Here is a 20,392-nt window from a genome sequence, read left to right as displayed (position 1 = left end):
ATGTCACAATGAAAAACAATTCATTAAATTATTAAAGACAAAGTGCTATATAATTGTCATTTAACATATGTTTTAATTTAATTATGACACAATGAATGCATACATAAATAGGAAAAACAAAACATTTAATGTGATTTCATTGTTTTATTTGTTTTAATTTAGTTTTACATTTTTCATGTGCAATAAATCCTACTTTAATTAAGGTTATGTTTTTTTAGAGGGTTAGGGTTACGACCACATTACAATTACAACCCAAGATTTGTAGGGCTGGAATGAGGTATAACAAATATCTGGACAACATAATCAGTAATTGTCTATTCATTTTCATTTTATTAATCAAAAACAATGCCTCCACTGTGTGAATGAATGAAAATCCACATCTTGCACAAAACAATTCATAGTACATACCATTCAAATTTTCCATATTGCATGGAAATTGATAATTATGATAAATTAGTAACTGGTTCTAGCCCAATGTTTGTTGGCCTGAATCATTCCTACTCTCTAAAATATACAATTTCGTGATCTATTCCAAGCTTCAGTTGGTTAAAAAAGCAAAATTAATCAAGTTTCAAAATGGCAAAATTATGTGCAAGACCTGTAGCCATAACCACAAATTCTGAGCAGTATGCTTAAATGTTAAGCAGCTATTTCTCACTGTTGTCACTAGGACTTCACACTCAAGTGTAAGTTAGTTAAATCTATAGCTACATAAAATAAACTTGGATTTCATGTTGCTGTGATGTAATGGAAAACATTGAATAAATTCTATACCACTATCTTTTTTTGTAATGCTGAAATCCTGCACTTGAAGCAACAATGGTAATATTACCAAATTTCAGGTTAATCTTAATATATGCCATAGTTACTGTGCCATGTGTGAACAAAATGTACACTTGCCCATAAAAGATTCACTGCTTAAGTTTTATTTTACATTTAATATTAATTGAAACCACTGAATCAAATCACATTTATGGATTGTAATTAATTATTTCTGACTGCTATTTGTCTTCTGATAGACCACAGATGCATTTTTCAGCAAACAGCCTTTGGAAATAGCTGAGGCAGTCTAGGGTCACAGATAACCTCTCTGTTCTTGTCTGCAGGTGGTGCAGTCTGACTAACCAAACATTGGCGACATACAGATTGGGCTCCTCTTGATCAGTGCCAATTCAACAGATGCTGCGTTCAAGAGAGAGGATTGCGGTTGTGCTTGAGGGTAACATAGTTATTGATTTCCCCACATTCGCTGATGCATTTGTCATGCTTTTTGCATTTATTTATGCGCTGCATCTAAGTTACCCAAAAGACTTGGCCAGTATATTTGACTTTACCCAGAAGGTTTTGATGGGCCTGGAGGATTGAAAGATGAGACCCAGGGTGTTGAGCCTTAAAAATGACCTTTTGGCACTGGAGTAATCTCAAGTGTATGGACAAACAAAGACAAGGTTGCTCCTTTACTTGAGATCTGTTTCATGTACACTTGCACTACAGTCATTTTTTGCACAGAGAAATGAAAGGAGTTTTCAAAACACATCTCTAAGATGAAAACATCTTAGAGATGTGTTTTGAAAGTATTCTTCTTGTTCAATTTTGAATGTGTTACTGTTCAAAAGTATTTTTGTTGTGGTGTTTGTACTGTATGGATGTGATTTGTATGAACGTTTTGCTGTAGCCATTTCTGTGATATGTCACTATAGGAAATGTGGTAAATCAATGAACAGAACTGTTTATGGCAATATTGGATTTTTATGATTTTAGCATCAATGTGATGAAGTTATTCCAATTGATGAATTAGCCAAACACATAACCTGTCTGGTTATTTAATCCATAAACTGTTTTTTAATTGATTTTAATTGATTCCCATACCATGCGGTTGTCCATTCAATAAATGTAGTGGTTCTTTCCTCAGGCCATTTTCTTAGGCCCTTGCACTATTTTATAAATACCAGTATATTATATTTTTGATGTTACTGTTCCAGTGTTTGCACTGTATGGAAGTGAATAGAATATTAGACTAGATTAGATTAGATTAGAATAGATTAGTCAAAATAATTTGACATTTTTTATGGGCCCTGGCCTGTTACAAGTATGAATAGCCTTGAAGTAGAAAAGGATGAGAACCCCTGGCTTAGAGAAAGGCACATTCCTACATTGCCCCACAATACATAGCTACTGACAAAATATATGAAATATCATACCAAAGGTCAATGGGATAAATTTTCCATTGGGTTCAAAAATTTGTTTCCTGGATCGTTTGACCATAGTATTCCTCTATTAGTATTACTCCACAGTTATGCTACTAAGCATAGACATTTCATTAGCTATTGCTTAAAAAAGATACTAAGACACTAACATGGAAATCAGAAGACCAGATTACAAAAATCAGTATTTCCATACCATGAGAGAAAATGACATATTGGTTGAGAAACAAGGGTAAAACATTTGATGAGATATCGATGCCCGTTGTTGATTTTATGAAAGACATTCCTCTGAACCAGATTGACTACTGAGAATATGATCTTATCATGTAATTATTATGCTACAAGATAATGCGTTGAATGAGCCAATCCACTCAACCCCACCTGGGGGAAAAAACTGAATGACCAATTTTTTTAAAAAAGTGAGACAATATACCACACAGTTCATGTATCTTATCTGTAATGTGTATTGCCCTCTTGTTAAATCTATTGAAACTCGTGATTTTACACTTTAAATAAACATACTATGTGTGCACAGAAGAAACTTAACTACTTAATTATGAGGGAAGCAGCATTGAAATGATGTGCTTGCAAGGAATATTGATGCTCGTTTAATGATGCAGTCTTTTTGTGCCACTTTCACAATATCACACCACACTGGTTGACAGAAAACACACTGATAGGCAGCATGCCATGTGTGTTGGCATCTGGCAGGGATGTTTGTAAAGAGCTGGAAGGATGAGGATGGAGTCAATACAAACTTCAGCCACATCCAGTAAGAACACTTCAACAGTGAAGCTGAAAGTTACATACTTCTTTGGTGTTCGTCTAATGGGAAAATAATATATGTCACCTTGAACGTATCCATAGATAATGATTGGTGTATCTACACTGTAGACACTCCAAAAAGCTGTAAAACACTGTACAGCAACAAAGACAGCATGCTATGGAAAATGGACAGCAGTAATTTCAGATATGCAGTAAAAGGGCTGAAACCTGCAGAAACACCTGTATGGTCCTGAGCTCAAACCTCAGCTGTGTTCTGTCACAACACCAATGTTTGTCAACAGGATTTAATATGATTAGACCTTGTGGTTTGCTGTCATGTAAAGCAGCATTTGTCACAAACAGGAACTCACGTTAAATATAAATACATGTTTTATTGGTCTTAACTGCAATCTGTCATTACAACATGAACCATGAACAAAGTAATTACTGTAGTGAACAGCAATGGCTGCTGGAGAATACATTCAACAGTTCCTTTTCCTGTGTCAATGTTAAAACTACAGGAACACATTTTAAGCTTTTATCGCTCCATTTATAGAAAAATATGAAGGCACAACATTTGGGAAACCTGGAATGTATTTACAGGCACATCATAGGAAAAAGTGGTCAAAAATAACTTTTACATCATCATCGTCATGACTCAAAGTGCTTGTAAGTCTGTGCATGATACTGTGGAAGAGCTTCTATTATCCTTTCAAAATAAGAGCTTAAAATGTTGTCTTTAATCACTGAGTGAAACGGATTTGACTGACTGACTTTGATAATGAAATGATGATAATGAAATGAGAATTCATCCCAGTCAAAGACACTTATGAGGACAAGACTGTTCCAGAGCCAGTCTACATTCTAGAGGATGAAACAAGCTGCAGGTCTCTCTTCCTGAGGCCTGAACACACTGGAAGCAGCAGTTAATGCTCTGCATTTCAGTCTGGTAATTTGACATTTTCTACAGTGCAGGTGGAGATGTAAACAGGGTTCCCACACAAATACTCTTTCAGCATTCTGGGGTTATACCACACTTTGAATTCAATCAAATCCAGTTGATCAATATCGTGCTGAATATTCTTACAGATGCTCGGTAGAGGATTGTTCTCCAGTAAAATTGCTATTCTTCAAAGGAAGAAGGTCTAAGGCCATGACTTGTATGGTTCTATGTATCTGTATCTCAAGAATACAAAAATATTTTCCTCACTCTTTAGTGCAATTTCCAAATGTGGTTGAAAAGCCTGGAAATGGGCCCCTACGCCAAACAAACATTCTCCACATGTAAGACCCCTGTGTGAACCATCAGCAATACCTGCATCCTGTGTGCATTCATAACTTAAACTGTATGCCACTAGTTTAGTGACCTGATTAGTTTGCATTTCATTACTATTATTAGTTTTTCCATCATTTCAACTTGATAATGGCAGCTGCAGAACCTCTCACAGTCACTGAGAAGTGAAAGTTTGTAGGGATGCCTCTGGCATACACTGGGGCATTGAAATTGCCTTCAGACTGTGACAGAGAATCTCCACCTGTAGTCCAACATGTGGGAGGAGCACACAATAAATAAAAATGCTAAACTTTTGTGCAATGTTTAAATTAAAGATTCACTTAAAAAATAAATCAAGTGTTACAAAAAATGTCATTGCAGTATAATATATTAACTGTGAAAATATAACAAAGTTTTTCACAATCTTGCAATTAATATGGAAGATCATAACTTAACATAAAATATATATTCTATTGTTTCATTAACCAGATAAATACAAAATAAAAATGAATCAGCAATAAATACATTTTGATAAATAAGCAGTGACAACCAAAGCCCTTACTTTGAAGGCTTTAGAAAATAAACTACACAATAATGATATTAGTAATAACGAAAACATAATAATAATAATAATACTAATAATATTGAACACGGAGGAATCAAAAGGAGTGCTTATGCTCATCTGATTTCAAACAGCTGACGTTGCCTCAGACAGAGAATTGATCAATGGGGGGCTGGAAATGTCTGATCAGAAAGAAAAAGCTGAACTACTCATATTTTATAGGGAAAAAAAACCTTGCAGCAGTTAAGCAACTCTTAAGATAAAGGTGGAAAATTGTCAAAAGGTACCCGCCAATTGCTGTTTAACACCGTCTGCTGGCAGTTTCTTAAAAGGTTAGTTCACCCAAAATTACAAAATGAAAACATTCTCTCTTTACTCTAGTAGTATTGACAAATATTATTTTAAAAAAAAAAAAATCAATACCCACTTGTCAGTGACCCTGTGGATAATCCAATTAACAAAGAAATAGTCTCCATGAAAACTGTCTCCAGTATTTTCTGTGGACACCATCCAGAGTAACACTGATATAGATTGATCTGGAAGACACTGCCTTTTAAATTTATTATGATGAATTTATGAGTAGCAAAAACTGCATTCCATTCACCTCCATTTTATTGGGATGGAGGCCTTTGAAGTTTCTGGTGTGATTTTTCAGTTTGCTCTGCAGCAAATAGAGAACTGGCCACCAGCTCAATGAAACAAAGCACGTAGCACCAGCATTCCAGCCTGACTGAAGGAAGGCAATCTGTGAGTAAGCCTCTTAAAAAATAATCACCATGGCACAAGTGAGAGAACAGGAAACTGGGTATGATTAGAGAAAAAGAAAGTCTAGGCCTTCACCTGAAAAAACCCAACAGCAGCTTTATAAACTAACTGTCCACTGACTTTGTCTTGTTCTTTTTAAAGTGCCGATCCTTACAAACTGAACACTGAGTTGTCACAAACCTCTGGAAGGTGTAAAGGCTGTGGCACAGGCAATAATAGTAATAATAATAATAATAATAATAATGGCTGTCTGGAGCTACAGAACACTGCAAGACACAAAGTACAGTACAGACACCCTGTACTGGAACACACACTGACCACACTACCACTGCTACTGCCCATTATAAGTCATATTTAAACTACTTCATAATCTCTGAGCTACTTTTCACAATCCACCATGGCACCAGTGTGTGGTTTACCAACTGTTCATCGTATTGAAGAGACTTGATCTGAATTCGGGGGTGGATGTGTCCTTAAAAGTAAAAGACAATCATCATGAGGCATCCAATATTCTGATGTGACTGTGTGGCTACAACAATGTAGCACAGTCTGCTTCTCCTGTAAACAGGGCTAAGAAGAAGAGGACGTGAATGGCCTCCACCTTCCTCTCTATCCCCCCCCCTCACCCTTTTTCTTCCTCATCACTCCATCTCAAGCCCAGAGATGCAGAATCCTTAATCATCAGAGACAGAGAGCCTGCTGAAGATGGGGAGGCGGCGGGAGGCATCCAGCAGGGGAGACTCAGAGCCACTCTGGCTACCCTGACTGCTCTGGTAGCCCTCCTGGTCAGAAAGAGAGTCAGGGGGGCTGGGGGGGCTCTCTGATGTGGTCTGGAAAAAGCAGGGGGTGTTCGGTGAAGGCCGGGCCGGTCCCTGAGGTTCAAACACAGGTGGGGACCCCAGGCTGTGGCCAAACAGGCTGGCAAGCTCCTCACTGGAGTAGGTGAAAGAGTTGCTCTGCCACTCCGTCAGGTCTTCAGTGCAGAACATGGGTGGAGGTGTGACAGAAGTGGGGCTATCCTGCCGGCCACCAGAGCGGGGGAAGCCGGCGAAGCTGAAGCTGTGCTGCAGTCGAGGGCGCTCCATCTTGTTGAAGGCAGAGAGGGGTGGGGGCCCACAGCGCTCCTCTGCGTTGTGGATGAAGTGGCAGCGGGGGCCATATGGGCAGAAACCAATGGTGTGGAAGGTGCGGCACAGCTCAGTCTTATACTTTGGGTGACGGCTCAGGCTGCGCAGCTCATGCATGCCGTGGGCAAACTGGCACTTATCACCATACTTACAGGTGCCATTCTCTTCAAAGGGCCTGCACAGCTCTGTCTTATAGCGGTTTGAGTTGACTTGGCTGCTTCCATCCGTGCACACCTGACTACCAGGCTGCAGCCTGTCCCCCAGCTCTGAGTAGGACCGCTCACGGAGACGGTTCTCCTTGTTGTTACTGCTGCCCAACAACACCGAGGAATCTGTTTTAAGGCTGTTGATAAATTGGTTCTGGCTGAATTTTGCACCAGGGAGGCTGACTGAGTGACGGCGTTGGAACAGGCCTCCTGCAGAGGGCCCCCCCCCCACCTTCCTGTCCAGCAGGGACCCAGTGGGGGTGCAGGAGGAAAGGTTGGTACTGGAGCGTGAGTTAGATGTAAGATGAGGTCCACCAAGACAGCTGTTGTTGCTGCAGTTCAACATCTTGTTCTGTAAAAAGAATGACATTTAAGTTAGTCAATACAATTAACAGGGTTTTTCCTGCCTATCTAACTCAAAGGCGGGCCACCTTTGTATTACTGGCCGCCGCCTTTGTTGAAAATTCCAGCATGTGTTGTTGACCAAACGAAAAAGGCGGAACTCAACAGCGAGGGCAGTGCAGCACCCGGACAGTCTACAGCGCACATACTAGAATTATTTCTTGTAGATCATCACCGTCACTCAGACACTGACGTTAGTGGAGTGGAGCACAAAATTCCAGTAGTAACAAACGAGACCTGCTGACCCACACACTGCAGCATTAAACAACTTAAACCTACTGAGGTGAAGAAAATAACTTGGTGCTCAGTCTGTCTCATCTCAAAAACCCTGCATCCGCTCAGTGTCTTAGACAATGATGGCTTTCCCCAGAGCAAACAGTGCAGCAGAGAGGCTGCTCTCCACTGCTGGAGACATAACGTTAATAACAAAACAGCAGAGCACTCTGACTCCCCTCATTTTGTTATTCTCATCCAGGCAGGAGACTGTAAGATGCTTTTACATTAATTAATTCATTAATTAATTAATGCTGTTAACTTTAAAAAAAGCAGCAGACCATTTATATCTGGAGCAAGAGACTGAAAATAGTGCCCCATGTTCTATTCATTCAATCAAGAATCTGTTTTGAATTGAGAATCAATTCTGAATCAAATCATCACCCAAGTATTGTGATAGTACTGAATCAGGCGATAGGCATATCGTCCCAGGCTTACAAAATAGACACCGTCATTTGTCACAACCTTTATTTTTCATCTTTTTCCTCCATCTTGGTATAAAATTTAAATTTCTATGAACACTTTTGTCTGTCAAATCATCATCTTTTTCCCACTTAAGCACAAAGCACACTGAAGGTGACACAAACTGTGTATGCCACATCGCACACATTCTCCAGCCTATGCCACCTTTGTCTCAAAAAAATCCAGGGAAAACCTTGAATAAGCACACTATTTCATCCTCTGTGATTTAAGTGTACGGTGAATGCTGTGTGCTGTGTTTATCATCTGTTTGAGTCATGCACCCATTTTATACTGCAAAAGTTCACATGGCCATAGCAATTAGAAGATGTTACAAGCAGAGTTGCGAACCAAGAACCCGTTATGAAGTGGAACTGGTTCCACATGAATAAGAAGTGGTGATTAAGAAACATGATTTTTAATCTTTGTTCCTGAAAGCTTGGATGTAATGAGCTTCTCTTTACATTAGAAGTTATGCATGGGTCACAATTTAGTGTCTAATGTGAAAGCATTTTTTTGCAGCATTGTGTAGTGCAGCATTTAATGTTCCTACATAGTCATAATGCTCCAGAATCAACAAGTGCCACAGCATCCAACGCAAGTAAAAACAATCCCTAAAGACAAACTTAAACAGGGCAACAGACTTAAACAGAATATGTCCATCTTTCTTCATTTCACCTTCTGAGTTCAAGTCACTTATAAAAAATTGTTACTTTGTATTTTGTTACTGTTAGTGGCAGCGCATAAATAAAATAAAGTGGCTTCTGCTTTCAACATACTCTGATTTCTTTCCTTACACAAATTGGAACTATAATTCCACAGCAACCAGAACTGATAGGCAGAATCTGAATTTAAGAATTTAAGTATCATAATCAGATAATCCTGTCACAAGAATCTAAATGTAGCTTACATTTCTATTCTGTTGTTACGAGTATCCACACAGATTGTGTAGACATGATATAATCCACTTTGTGTATAGAAATGTATCAAAAAAGTATCCATATCAGCCTCTCTGACATTGTGTTTGAGAGACACTGCCTTACAGCCAAAGAAGTGGCACTTCTGTAAAACAGAAACATTTACCATAACTTTAAGAGTACATTGTTTAAATACTTGGGCAACCCCTGTCCATAGTGCAATCTTAACATGTACAAATTGGCATAGCATGAATCCACACATTAATTCAACAGTACAGTCCATTCTGGGTTAAGATGCAGTGTGTTTGATCACAAAATCATAAGTCAGCCCCTCAGCCTATTCCTACGCAGTTGCTTCATTGCTCAACATATGATGAACCTCCGCAATATTTTCCTCTGTTGTGGTATTTTGACATCCACGACTGTTAAGGCAGGAACAAGCCACTGTCAAACGTATGGCCCCAATAGAAAGCTGTGCAGTTCAGTGACTGCATGTGGACTTACAACGCACGGATTGACACAGATGATACTAAAACTGAGCGGTTGTAGTTTTAACAACTCAGTTTCTGTAAGTAACTGTAAGTAAGTAAGCAATGTAAACGACAGCTAACGACGTTTACTGCTTAACACAATGACGCTGAATATTAGCTTAGTTAACTAAACAACGCTAATACACAGAGAGCAAATGCAAAGAGAGCAGGCTAACGCTAGTTAACGCCGAATATTTAACGTTACGTGAAGTAATACACGACGTTAGAGTAAACAACTTTTTGTTTGTCCTAAAAGTGGTGCTAAAGCTACTACAGCTCTATATTTACATGTAACTAGGTTACTTTATTTCAGCGTAAAGGTTGGCATTAGACATCGACAACTGTCTTTGGCGTCAAACTCATATTACCTTTTTAACTAACGTTAACAGTCAACTTAGTTATGCCATTGCGCCAACATTATAAAGTTAGTTAGCAGCAGTGGTACAAAAACCTGTTTTTAACTTATGTTAGTGTTATCTGGTTTACAGAGGCTGAGTCCGAGAGACACGCACTATAACAGCTAACAAACATGTTAATTTATGTAACTTGCTCTAAAAAACTAGCACAAACTTGCAGTCAGAAAAGTGGCTAGGCTAACGTTAGCATATTTTCTTCAGTAAATAAACCCTCCAGGATAGGCGTCATTTACCTTGTTCGGGACTTCACTGTACTCGAAGAAAGGAGAAATAGTAGTTGCTGTCATGTTTTTGGTAACGTTTGAGAACAAGAGCTGGTGGTTCTTAGTGCCAGTCTGGATTTCCGTGTTTCCTGTCCCGCAGACAGCCCCCTCTGTCGTGCTCCGGTGCTGCGCAGTTCGTTTTCTGCAGGCAGCGGGGGGCTGCTGCGCGGTAGGCTTCCGGCTGACACGCCGCACACATGCAGCCAATAAGAACCTTAGAGCAAACAGCGCCTCTGCAGGACTAATATGCAACTGTCTAGGTAGAAAATTATGGGGCTAGAACAGTGACATTTACATTTTGGCATCAAAAATAAAATGTTGCATTCAAAACAAAACCTGAACTGAAAAAGTAAACATTGTCATTGAAACACTTATATTGGAAAACGTTGTATTGGCACTGAAACAAGTATTGGCACTGAAAAAAGTTCCACTGAAAAATAAAACACAGACATTACAAAATTACAATCTTACAATTTTATTATCTTATTTTATTTAATAATTATTTAATAATAATAATTTAATAATTTAATAATTTAATAATTTTATTTAATTAAAATAATAATTTATTTTTTGCATGATGATGTGTTTTTCAATGTCAATTTCAGATTTTTTTCTTCATGTCTGTCTTTCTTCAGTGACAGATTTATTTATTTTTTTGCACAGTATTTTTTCAGTGTCACTGGTTTTCAGTTTCAACTCTGTCACTGTTTTGGCGTAGGGAGGAGGGCCCTTGCTGGGCCTACATTACTCAGTGTGCCTTGCAATGTGACGCAGATTGGATATCCCAGAGCGAGGTGTCACAGCGGAGATTTTGAGCCAAGCTGTTGTAATTTTCACTCGAGGATTGTTAATGTCTCATTTTATTAAGACTAAATACTTTTTCAGGTGAGAAAGTAACCGTGTAGATTCCAAATATATGGTCAGTTTATTCAAATAACACCTGTTTGTAAGTTTGTTGCAATGTTTTCGGACATGTGAGGAGCGGCTGGCCAGGTGAAAGCAGCCGGTCATCTCAGCTGCTAGCAGCCCAAGTCCTGTGTCGTCATCCCGGGGAGAAAATGATCCGATGAACTGATCTGTGCAGCTCTTTAGTGATTCACCGCTGGTTCTAATGTCTCTGTAGCTTTTTGATATATGATATAATCCTTTTGGAAGATAAATGTTGGAGTCACAGATTAATTGTAACTGCCACTTTAGTTTGTCTGAATGTACAGTTAGACAATGAGCAGTCATGTGATTGGTGTGTTCTGTCCCAGGGTGCACACTTAACCAGACTGTTTTACAGGATATTATATGACAAATGTACTTACAGTCATCCCATACCATTTTACTTAATGTTGTATTCATCACCTGTTGTTCCTATGAGGACAAAAGGAACAAGCTGACAGCCCTGACATCACTTTACAAAATTGATATGGCTGACCATCAAGCAAACAATTGCCTATACTTAACCACAATATTAGCATTCATTTAGAGTTTGACCATTTAACAAATGTAAGTCATACTGTATATTCACAGTCCTTTTAGCTCTGAACATTGGAATAAAAGTGGCATCCAACCAAAACAATGAGCTAAAAACAGCTGAATAGCTCAGTGAAACTGCAGAGTGGGTTACAATGACCTGTGCTTAAATAGCTACCCCTTTTACATTACACATTTTATGCAAATACATTGATTTATTGAACTAAAAAACAGTACATGGCCACACAAGACAAAAGGTAAGTAACCAAAAAATTTCCACTGCGTCAAACAGATATCTGGTTTGTCCCATGTTGAATAGTGTTCAATTCATGCCAAGTGAGGGGTGGAGAATAGGTAGGAGTGCCAACATATCAGTCCATGGGCTATAATACTATATTTGTGCCATTGTCTTTTCTGATTCTTTTATGTTATGAACTGAACTTAATTTGGCTTTTACCTAGTCATCCTGACGTGGCTGACGTGCTGCGGTAAATGTATTGTGTCATTTCTGGTTGCCAACTGTGTTTACTGATAGTGTTTTTGCTGCTTTCAACTCAGTTAATTCTGCTTTATTCCTCATTACTGTGGATAAATACCTGCTGTATATTTAAGTATATTAATTCTACTCAAGCACTCTTAGGTCTCTCACTTCTTTTAGCGACTCTTCTCGTTAATCCCACAGTTATTAGTTATTTACTAACTTATTACTTTTTACGTTACGTTATTTACTTAGCAGCTAACTTAGATAAGCAGTTAGTGATGGCTTCTCTCTCTCCTTCTCACTCTCCTGCTCTCTCTTACACAGTATGTCATATGTTTAGCTATTCCTCTGTCTCCTTTAGTGATAATGGTACATGTAATAAATTTGCAGTGCTGGAGGTGAGGCTCAGTGAATTGGAAGTGTGGCTCCACACCATGGAAAACCAGTCATTAGCTAATGTAGTTAGCCAGCCCACAGTAGCCGGTGTGGGTGGAACTAGCATAGCTCCTGCTCCTCTGGTAGTTCCCGAGCAGCTGGGAAGCCAGGGTGGCTGGGTGAATGTCCAAAGGAAGCATAGCCCCAAGCAGAAGCCCACAGTTCACCACTAACCAGTTCACGTTTCAAACAGGTTCTCCCCACTCAGTGACAAACCCGCTGAGAAACCAACTCGTGAAATTAGCGAAACTAGCAGCCATAGTCAGATGTATTCCTGGGGCCAGAGTGGGCGACATTGAATCAAATTTGAATCCCGATTACGCCAATCAGAGGTCACTAAAATTACTGTTGAATCAGTGTGTACTAGGACTGTGCCCGAATACAAATATGTTATTCGGCAAAGCACAAATAGTGGGGTTTTTTTTAAGAATATTTGTTACACACAAATATTTTAAAAATGATTTGTATTCGGGGAGAAAAAAACAAATATGCTAAATACCAGCGTGCAGGTCAGTTACATTGCTATCTCAGTCTGTCTCCTCGTCTCCGCTGTTACATCTATCAGCATGTCTCAATGAGGAGAGTCACATCCACCAGTTGGGGGTGTTCCCCAGATATAAAACTGAGCTACTGACACATGCAAAGTGCTCTCAAAGGACTCTCCATAACCTGTTATTCCCCTTCTCCTTTCCACAAAGTTAGGTTGTAAAAAATAGGCAATAAATGAAAAGTGCAAAACAATAATTGCCTTTGAAGTTCTTCCCTACACATTACACGGTGTGCTGTCTCTGTGTTATGGGTGTATAAATAGATATAGGTCTGTCTGCAATAAGGAGATGAGTAAAGTTTTAGCTCAGTAGTCAGCGCAGTCGTCTATGATCTGGGAGACTCCAGTTCAAGACTCAGTGTGGGGACCTCCTTCGTGAGGTAGTTTATTCATGAACACTTATTAGGGACCGAGCCCAAAAGGCAGAGGGCGCCTAAGGGCGAGGACCCTATTGTTTTTCGTGTGTTTGTTTGTTTGTTTCCTTCTTTCTTTATAATATTATAATATAAATTTGACCCCCTAAACATGCTCAAAAACTCACCAAATTTGGCATGCACATCAGGTCTGGTAAAAATTTGATAAAATGTAAAATTTAACCCCTAAAGTGCCAAAATGTGCTCTCTAGCGTCACCTATGTAACTAAAATGGCCACCACGGCTTGTAGGAATGTTGTAGAGAGATCAAACCACAACTCAATTATTTGTCTCATCAAGACCTACAAATCATTGTAAACACTGACACCCCTGACCTAAATCCAACAGGAAGTCCACAATCAGACTTTCAAAATAAGACTTTGCTCCAATTCCGGACCCCGAACAAACGCTATCTCCTAAGAGAGTGTTAATGATATCGGCTTCAATCTTTAATACATGACTTATGACACTGCGCTGAAAAAAAGTTGTGAAAAACTTTGTAATAACTTGAACGGTTTGGATTTGATAAGCCCTGAAAGTTGCAGTGCCACATCACACCTTACAATCTAAACCAATGGGGAGGCATGAACTTTGTGTCAAACAGAGGCTGCTGACGTCTAAACTATAAGTCTGACCACTTTCAAACCTGTATCAATGGATTCGCCATGAAATTTCCTACTAAAATATGATTTTTAATGTTAGATTTGGCCAAAGTAATGGGATTTATGAGGAGATTTCACAAGAAGTGTTCTCTAAAAACCTCCTCTCCAACTGCTCCTGGTGATGTCGCTCCCACAGTGCTGTGAAACCTTCCGCAATACACACTCATTATAAAGTCACAGGAGGAGCAAGAAAAGACTTTAAAAGTCAAACTCTAATATGTCAAAAACAGTAAAAGATTAAAAAAACTTTAAAAAATTAAAGATTTGTAGGTCAAAGTCTCGTGACTCATTTAAAGCTCAAATGAAGTCTGTATCTAAAACTATGTGGAAGCAGTAAACATTCAAAAAGGTGTGGGTTCGCTCACACTCTCCATTCAAATGTATGAGTATTTTTCTGTGACACCTGACAGTACACATGTCAATCAAACTTTCAAAATAAAAGCACACCACACTTGTAAGAAATATCCCTAATTTTTAAAAAGCAAAATGATCTGATCCCGATGAGCCAGAGTGTGAGGTCCCGATCAACGCTGCTTGCAGCTTTAATTGTAACTTTAATTTTCTAAAATTAAAGTGCAATAAAAACAAAAACAGGATTTTTAAGCCTCTTTCCACTTTTATTTGAATACCAATACAAATTATTTTGCTGCCTCAACAAATACAGATACAAATACAAATACTGGACTCTTTGCACATTCCTAGTGTGTACATATGCAAAGACAATGTTGGACTCTGGGCCACTGCCAAATCTGACCAGTGATGACATGTATAGCCACGTCATCATTCAACCGCTGGTTGTCGAGGTGGTGTCCAGCAAACGATAAACAATTGGCAGACTTTCTGGGGAAGACCTGGTCTGATTAGGAGAGACAGCATACATCCCACTTTGGATGTAGCTGCTCTTATATTGAGAAATATGGCTGAGTTTATTAGCAGACCAAAACCATGACAACCCAGAGTTGAGACCAGGAGGCAGGGCTGCAGTCCTATACACTTCCCCCCTGACCACTTAAATCAATTAAATCTAAAATGAACAAAAGAGGAGTCATTCATAAAAATCTAATAAAAATGAACACCACCTCTGCAACAGTACAACAAAATAGGATAATTACATGTGGACTCTTAAACATTAGATCACTATTATCTAAAACCATATTAGTAAATGATCTAATCTCAGATTATCGTATTGATTTATTCTGTTTTACTAGCTGTGTCATGAAGAGTGTCTCAGCCTAAACGAATCCACTCCTCCCAGTCATATTAATACTCACATTCCTCATGACACTGATCGAGGAGGTGGAGTTGCAGCCATCTTCAACTCAAAACTAATTATCAACCCTAGACCTAAATTTAATTATAACTCATTTGAAAGTCTTGTTCTTAGTCTCTCTCACCCAACCTGGAAAATGTTAAAGCCAATTCTATTTGTTATAGTGTACCATCCACCCAGCCCATACTCTGAATTTTTATCTAAAATCTCAGATTTTTTTATCAAACTTAGTCCTTAGCACAGATAAAGTAATCATAGTAGGTGATTTCAATATCACGTGGACGTCAATAATCATCAGTCTTAGCACTGCGTTTATCTCATTATTAGACTTAATTAGCTTCTCTTAGAGTGTAAATAAACCCACTCACTTTGTTAACCACACCCTCGACCTTGTTCTGACTTACAGCATCGAAATTGAACATTTAATAGTTTTTCCACAAAATCCTATTTTATCAGACTATTACTTAATAACTTTTGAATTCCCATTACAGGATTACAAATTAGACAAAAATGTCTTCATTAGATGTCAATCTGATAGTGCTGTAGCTAAATTTAAGGAAGCAATTCCATCAGTACTGAATTCAGTGACATGTCTCAATACTACAGAGGACTCTTATGCTAACTTTCTTCCCTCCAAAATTGATAATCTTGTTGATAGTACTGCAGGCTCACTGCGAATAACACTGGACTCCATTGCCCCTTTAAAAAGGAAGGTAATAAAACATAAGAGGTTAGCTCCATGGTATAACTCCCAAACCCGCAAATTAAAGCAAACATTGGAGGATTTGGCATTCCACCAAACTAAGAGAATCTTGCTTAGTCTGGCAAGATAGTCTTAAAACATATAGGAAGGCCCTCTGTAATGCCAGAGCCGCCTATTACTCATCATTTATTGAGGAGAATAAAAAGGATTTAGAGCACATCATAGCACAGAGACAGCAGTGGTGAAAGTCATAAATGATCTCCTAACTGCATCGGACAAAGGACTTCTCTCTGTACTTGTCTTGTTAGATCTTAGTGCTGCATTTGACACAATTGACCATCACATCCTATTACAGAGACTGGAACATTTATAGAGTCATAGAGGAACTGCATTAAGCTGGTTTAAATCCTACTCATCAGATCGATTTCAGTTTGTACACATTAAAAATTAATCCTCCATGCACGCAAAAGTTAGACACAGAGTTCCACAAGGTTCTGTACTTGGACCAATACTATTCTCCTTATATATGCTTGGGAGTGGCGCGCTCCTGTTGGTGTCCTTCTCTTCAGCTATTGCTGTTATTTGTTATTGCTAGTCATATCTCTATTATTATTATTGTTATTGTTATTATTGCTGTTATTCTGCTTCTCTGTGTCTACACCTGCCTGCTGTTTCCTAGTGTATATTCACTTATCTATTTTCAGCGGAACATAACTGTGAAATAAATCTTCTTTGTCATTTATTTGTATTCAAGTTGCAGCACCAAACATCAATAAAAAAATTAATTAAATTCAGCAAAGTACAATACAATAAGACAGTTAAGCAAAGCTGTACTGTCTGTAAGGGTTTAATTTTTTTCTGACAAAACAACCTATAAAAGCGAAACTTGTTTACTATCATGAACACGAGTGCAGCATGACACTCATTGTAATATGGCTATAAAACCAGTCAACTCAAAAGTTTTCATCTGATGGCTCACAAATGCTGATAAAAATGGAATTAATTGGTCTTTAGGCCAAGGGTGAAATTCAGATTTAAATTCAGTTAAATTGCTACAAACAGTATGCATTGGACCACAAACATGCACTATTATGTACTATTAGGCACACAGAAAGGTTGTAATTTTTATGCAGAACATGTCACACGCCAAGTATCAAGTTAAGTTCATTCTAGTTTTTGGCCAGAGATATTCACATTCATTCAACTCTGTCTCTCTTTGTTTCGGGTTACATGCATAAGTTTTTTTTCTTCATCATTCTTTGGGTTTATTTGTCATCTCAGTGTCCTTGTTGTGATTTGGTGCTATATAAATAAAATTGAATTGAATTGAATTGAATTGAAATTGTTGAAATTTTCATGTGGTTTGGACATAGATTTGGTTATGGATGGTGGACATGACCCTACCAACATCAAGGTGTTGCTAGATTGTCCCTTCCAATATTTTTACTGATGTCAAACAATCTAGCCACTTTAAGTCCACTTAATGTTAATGCAGAGTTGCCAGGTTAATGTGTTTTCTGCAAAAAATGTGCTGCTATTATGATAAAGAGTGAAAGAGCAGGATATGGAGGATCCTCGGTCTAATGAGATCATCCTCATCATCAACCCTCAACTTCCAGCTGTGTGCATTGTTGACTAGCAGCAGCCCGGCAGCAGCAATAGCAGTGGTGTTCAGGTGTTAAGTGTTGTTAACTAATTTTGGTCAGACATGCTGTTTAATTAAACAACTTTATTACTGTTGGTGAAAATTCCTCCCAAAAGCAAATTAAGACATGTGGTCCAAAGTGTCAGTAACAGCTGAGCTTAGTTAATAAGAATGCTCTGTAATCAATCCAAACATTAATCTTTGAAATTAGTGGGAGAAATATTTACTATTTAATACCATCTCTCCCCTTTGCATGAGTGGATCAAGAGCAGAGTTATTATTGCAATGTCATTAAGACATGACATTATTTATAAGCTAAATTAGCTATAGCCTGTCCAATGGAACTGTTTGTGACTGTCAGGTATCATTTTATTATGAGTACTCAGTCAGCAGCAGCCTGAGGCACACAGTAAGGTGAGCTGCAGCCTCTCAGGTGAGCTCTGATGTCACAGAGACACAGACAGGTGAGCTGCAACCTCTAAGGTGAGCTCTGATGTCACAGAGACATACAGACAGGTGAGCTGCAGCCTTGCAGATGAGCTCTAATACAAATAGAAGTTTTTGAGATGATTTAAAGATAGGTTTGAGCATCACCACAGCTCTGTCATGAAACTCTTGAGTTGTGTCGCTCAAATCCACAAACTGAAAGGACAGAATCTTAGGAGAGGTTTGAAAACCTAGTTACAGAGCAGCACATTAACTACAGCTTTCTACACATTTATTTTATTGTAACATTTATTGTGACGGTCTATATGTTATTTTCAAATATTAATTTTGGTCTCAGATTTATAGCTAAAGGTAGAGTCAGTCATTATGGAGAGAGATTGTTGATATTTGAACTAAACACCCAAATACACCCCTCCCTTCATGCTCCTTCAGAAGTTCCGTCCCCCAAATTCATTGACACTCATTGCCAAGGCAATGACCCAGATGTAAGATAATTATCGTATTTGTACAATAATTTTGCCTTCTGTGTGATGTATGATCAATAATGCTGAAAGTCCAATAATGTACAATAATTTGATCATACTGAGACACTACATCCCACAAGTTGCATCAATTGCTGCTTTCCAGTGCTGTGGGAAATTAAAAATTCACATCTACAGCATAGAGGAAAGACACAACAAATTGGACAGTTGCCTAGATATCTAGAGCAACATCTAAACATCACACTCTGATATGCCTCCTTTGATAAGATATTTTACATTAGTAATTTAGAAATGTTGAGTCATATTTGTGACCGCACATCTTCAAAGTGGGGCTTTATGGCACGTTTGTGAACACAGCATGTGTTGCAGCCAGCAACACATTTGTTCTCTTGTTTATGACTTACGTTTCCACAAAATATGAAAATTTTCAGCCTCTGGTATGATACTTTAGTATTTCCGATCTAGCAACACTGCAATGACCAAAAGAGAAATATGGCAGTTCAGTTTCTTCACAGTGTAAATAAAAATGGTTGACAGTGGATTATCCACAGTAACCAGCTCATTGTCTCTAGACAGAGATGACACCAGATATTTAGCACAAACTAAATTTCATTACTGCCAGTGTGTTGGGGCAGAGGCAAAAATCTCAGACAAATGTTAATAAAAACTTGGATGAATAAAACCAAAACTATATGCATGGCAAGGCTCTCTCTCTTGCTCTTTCTCTTCAGGGAGGCGGTGAGATCATGTGTAAACACAAGTAATCTACCAAATCTCCAAACTTTAGGGCAACATTAATGAAATTCTGTATGGTCTATGGTACAAATGACTGATTACTGCACAGTGGCAGAAGTTTACTCTTATAGCTGCTGGGTTGTACTCTGTCAAGGGTCTGTCTGACAGGATGATCAGTGCCCAGTTATTCTGATTGTGGGTAATCTCAATTTGGGTGCCTCACCATAGAACAACAAGCTGTCACACTCAGCTATTACACCATTTCAGGATTAATGTCACAAATTATGTGATTGTAGTGTAACAGCAGGAGTTTCATCTCTGATGCAATGGGAATAGGATATTTAGACTATTACAGGATTTACTGCACAGGTCAAAATGAGGATCCATAATTCTTATCAGGGGGAAAATAACAGCATCTGAAATGAAATAGGCTTGTTGATGTTGATGATAATGAATGATTATAAGCTCTGAAGGTTGCTCATCACTGGAGTGAAATATAGACCTCTTGGCTGCATTATGTTATTGCCGAAGCATTGCATTGGCCTGTTTTTCATTTTGTTTTTCACAGAGCAGTAATCCAATTTTACTGAACCACTCACAGGGACTATTTTTTTAAGTAATAGCCTCCTTCTCCCCCACAGTCCCTCTCCACTTCTATTACAGCCTCCAATCTGCTGTGGCAATCTTCCCACCAACATGTCAGGCTTCATGAGATCCCAGAGACCTTGGCATCACATTCTGGGCGCCTGACTATTGACATGGTGGTATTTTGCAAAACAAAGTGCACTGTGGTTTATATTTGAAAATACTTTGCGACCACAGCACAGTTTTTTCGCTTGTTGTTTTTGTTATGGGGGATTAAGGTCTGTGTGCTTTAATGGAGAAAAAGAAAGCACAGCAGAGAGGGAGGAGAGGTGCTATCTGTTTGAAGAGCAGATATCTGATTTAT

The 20,392-nt window shown here is 38.5% G+C and overlaps 1 protein-coding gene across 1 annotated transcript; it reads right to left on the bottom strand.

Annotated features, from left to right (window-relative positions):
* Positions 1 to 3,341: 3,341 nt before the first annotated feature.
* Positions 3,342 to 10,324, bottom strand: LOC137178757 (mRNA decay activator protein ZFP36L1-like). The gene is made up of 2 exons (XM_067583971.1): positions 10,133 to 10,324; positions 3,342 to 7,254 (listed from the first exon to the last, which is right to left on the bottom strand). The coding sequence occupies exons 1-2, from the start codon at positions 10,184 to 10,186 to the stop codon at positions 6,244 to 6,246; spliced, it is 1,065 nt and encodes a 354-aa protein (XP_067440072.1). The 5' UTR covers positions 10,187 to 10,324; the 3' UTR covers positions 3,342 to 6,243.
* Between the last annotated feature and the right edge of the window lie 10,068 nt (positions 10,325 to 20,392).

This window comes from Thunnus thynnus, unplaced genomic scaffold (genome assembly GCF_963924715.1).
Source record: "Thunnus thynnus unplaced genomic scaffold, fThuThy2.1 SCAFFOLD_36, whole genome shotgun sequence".
NCBI lineage: Eukaryota > Metazoa > Chordata > Actinopteri > Scombriformes > Scombridae > Thunnus > Thunnus thynnus.
This window is presented reverse-complemented; position numbering and strand designations above follow the sequence as displayed.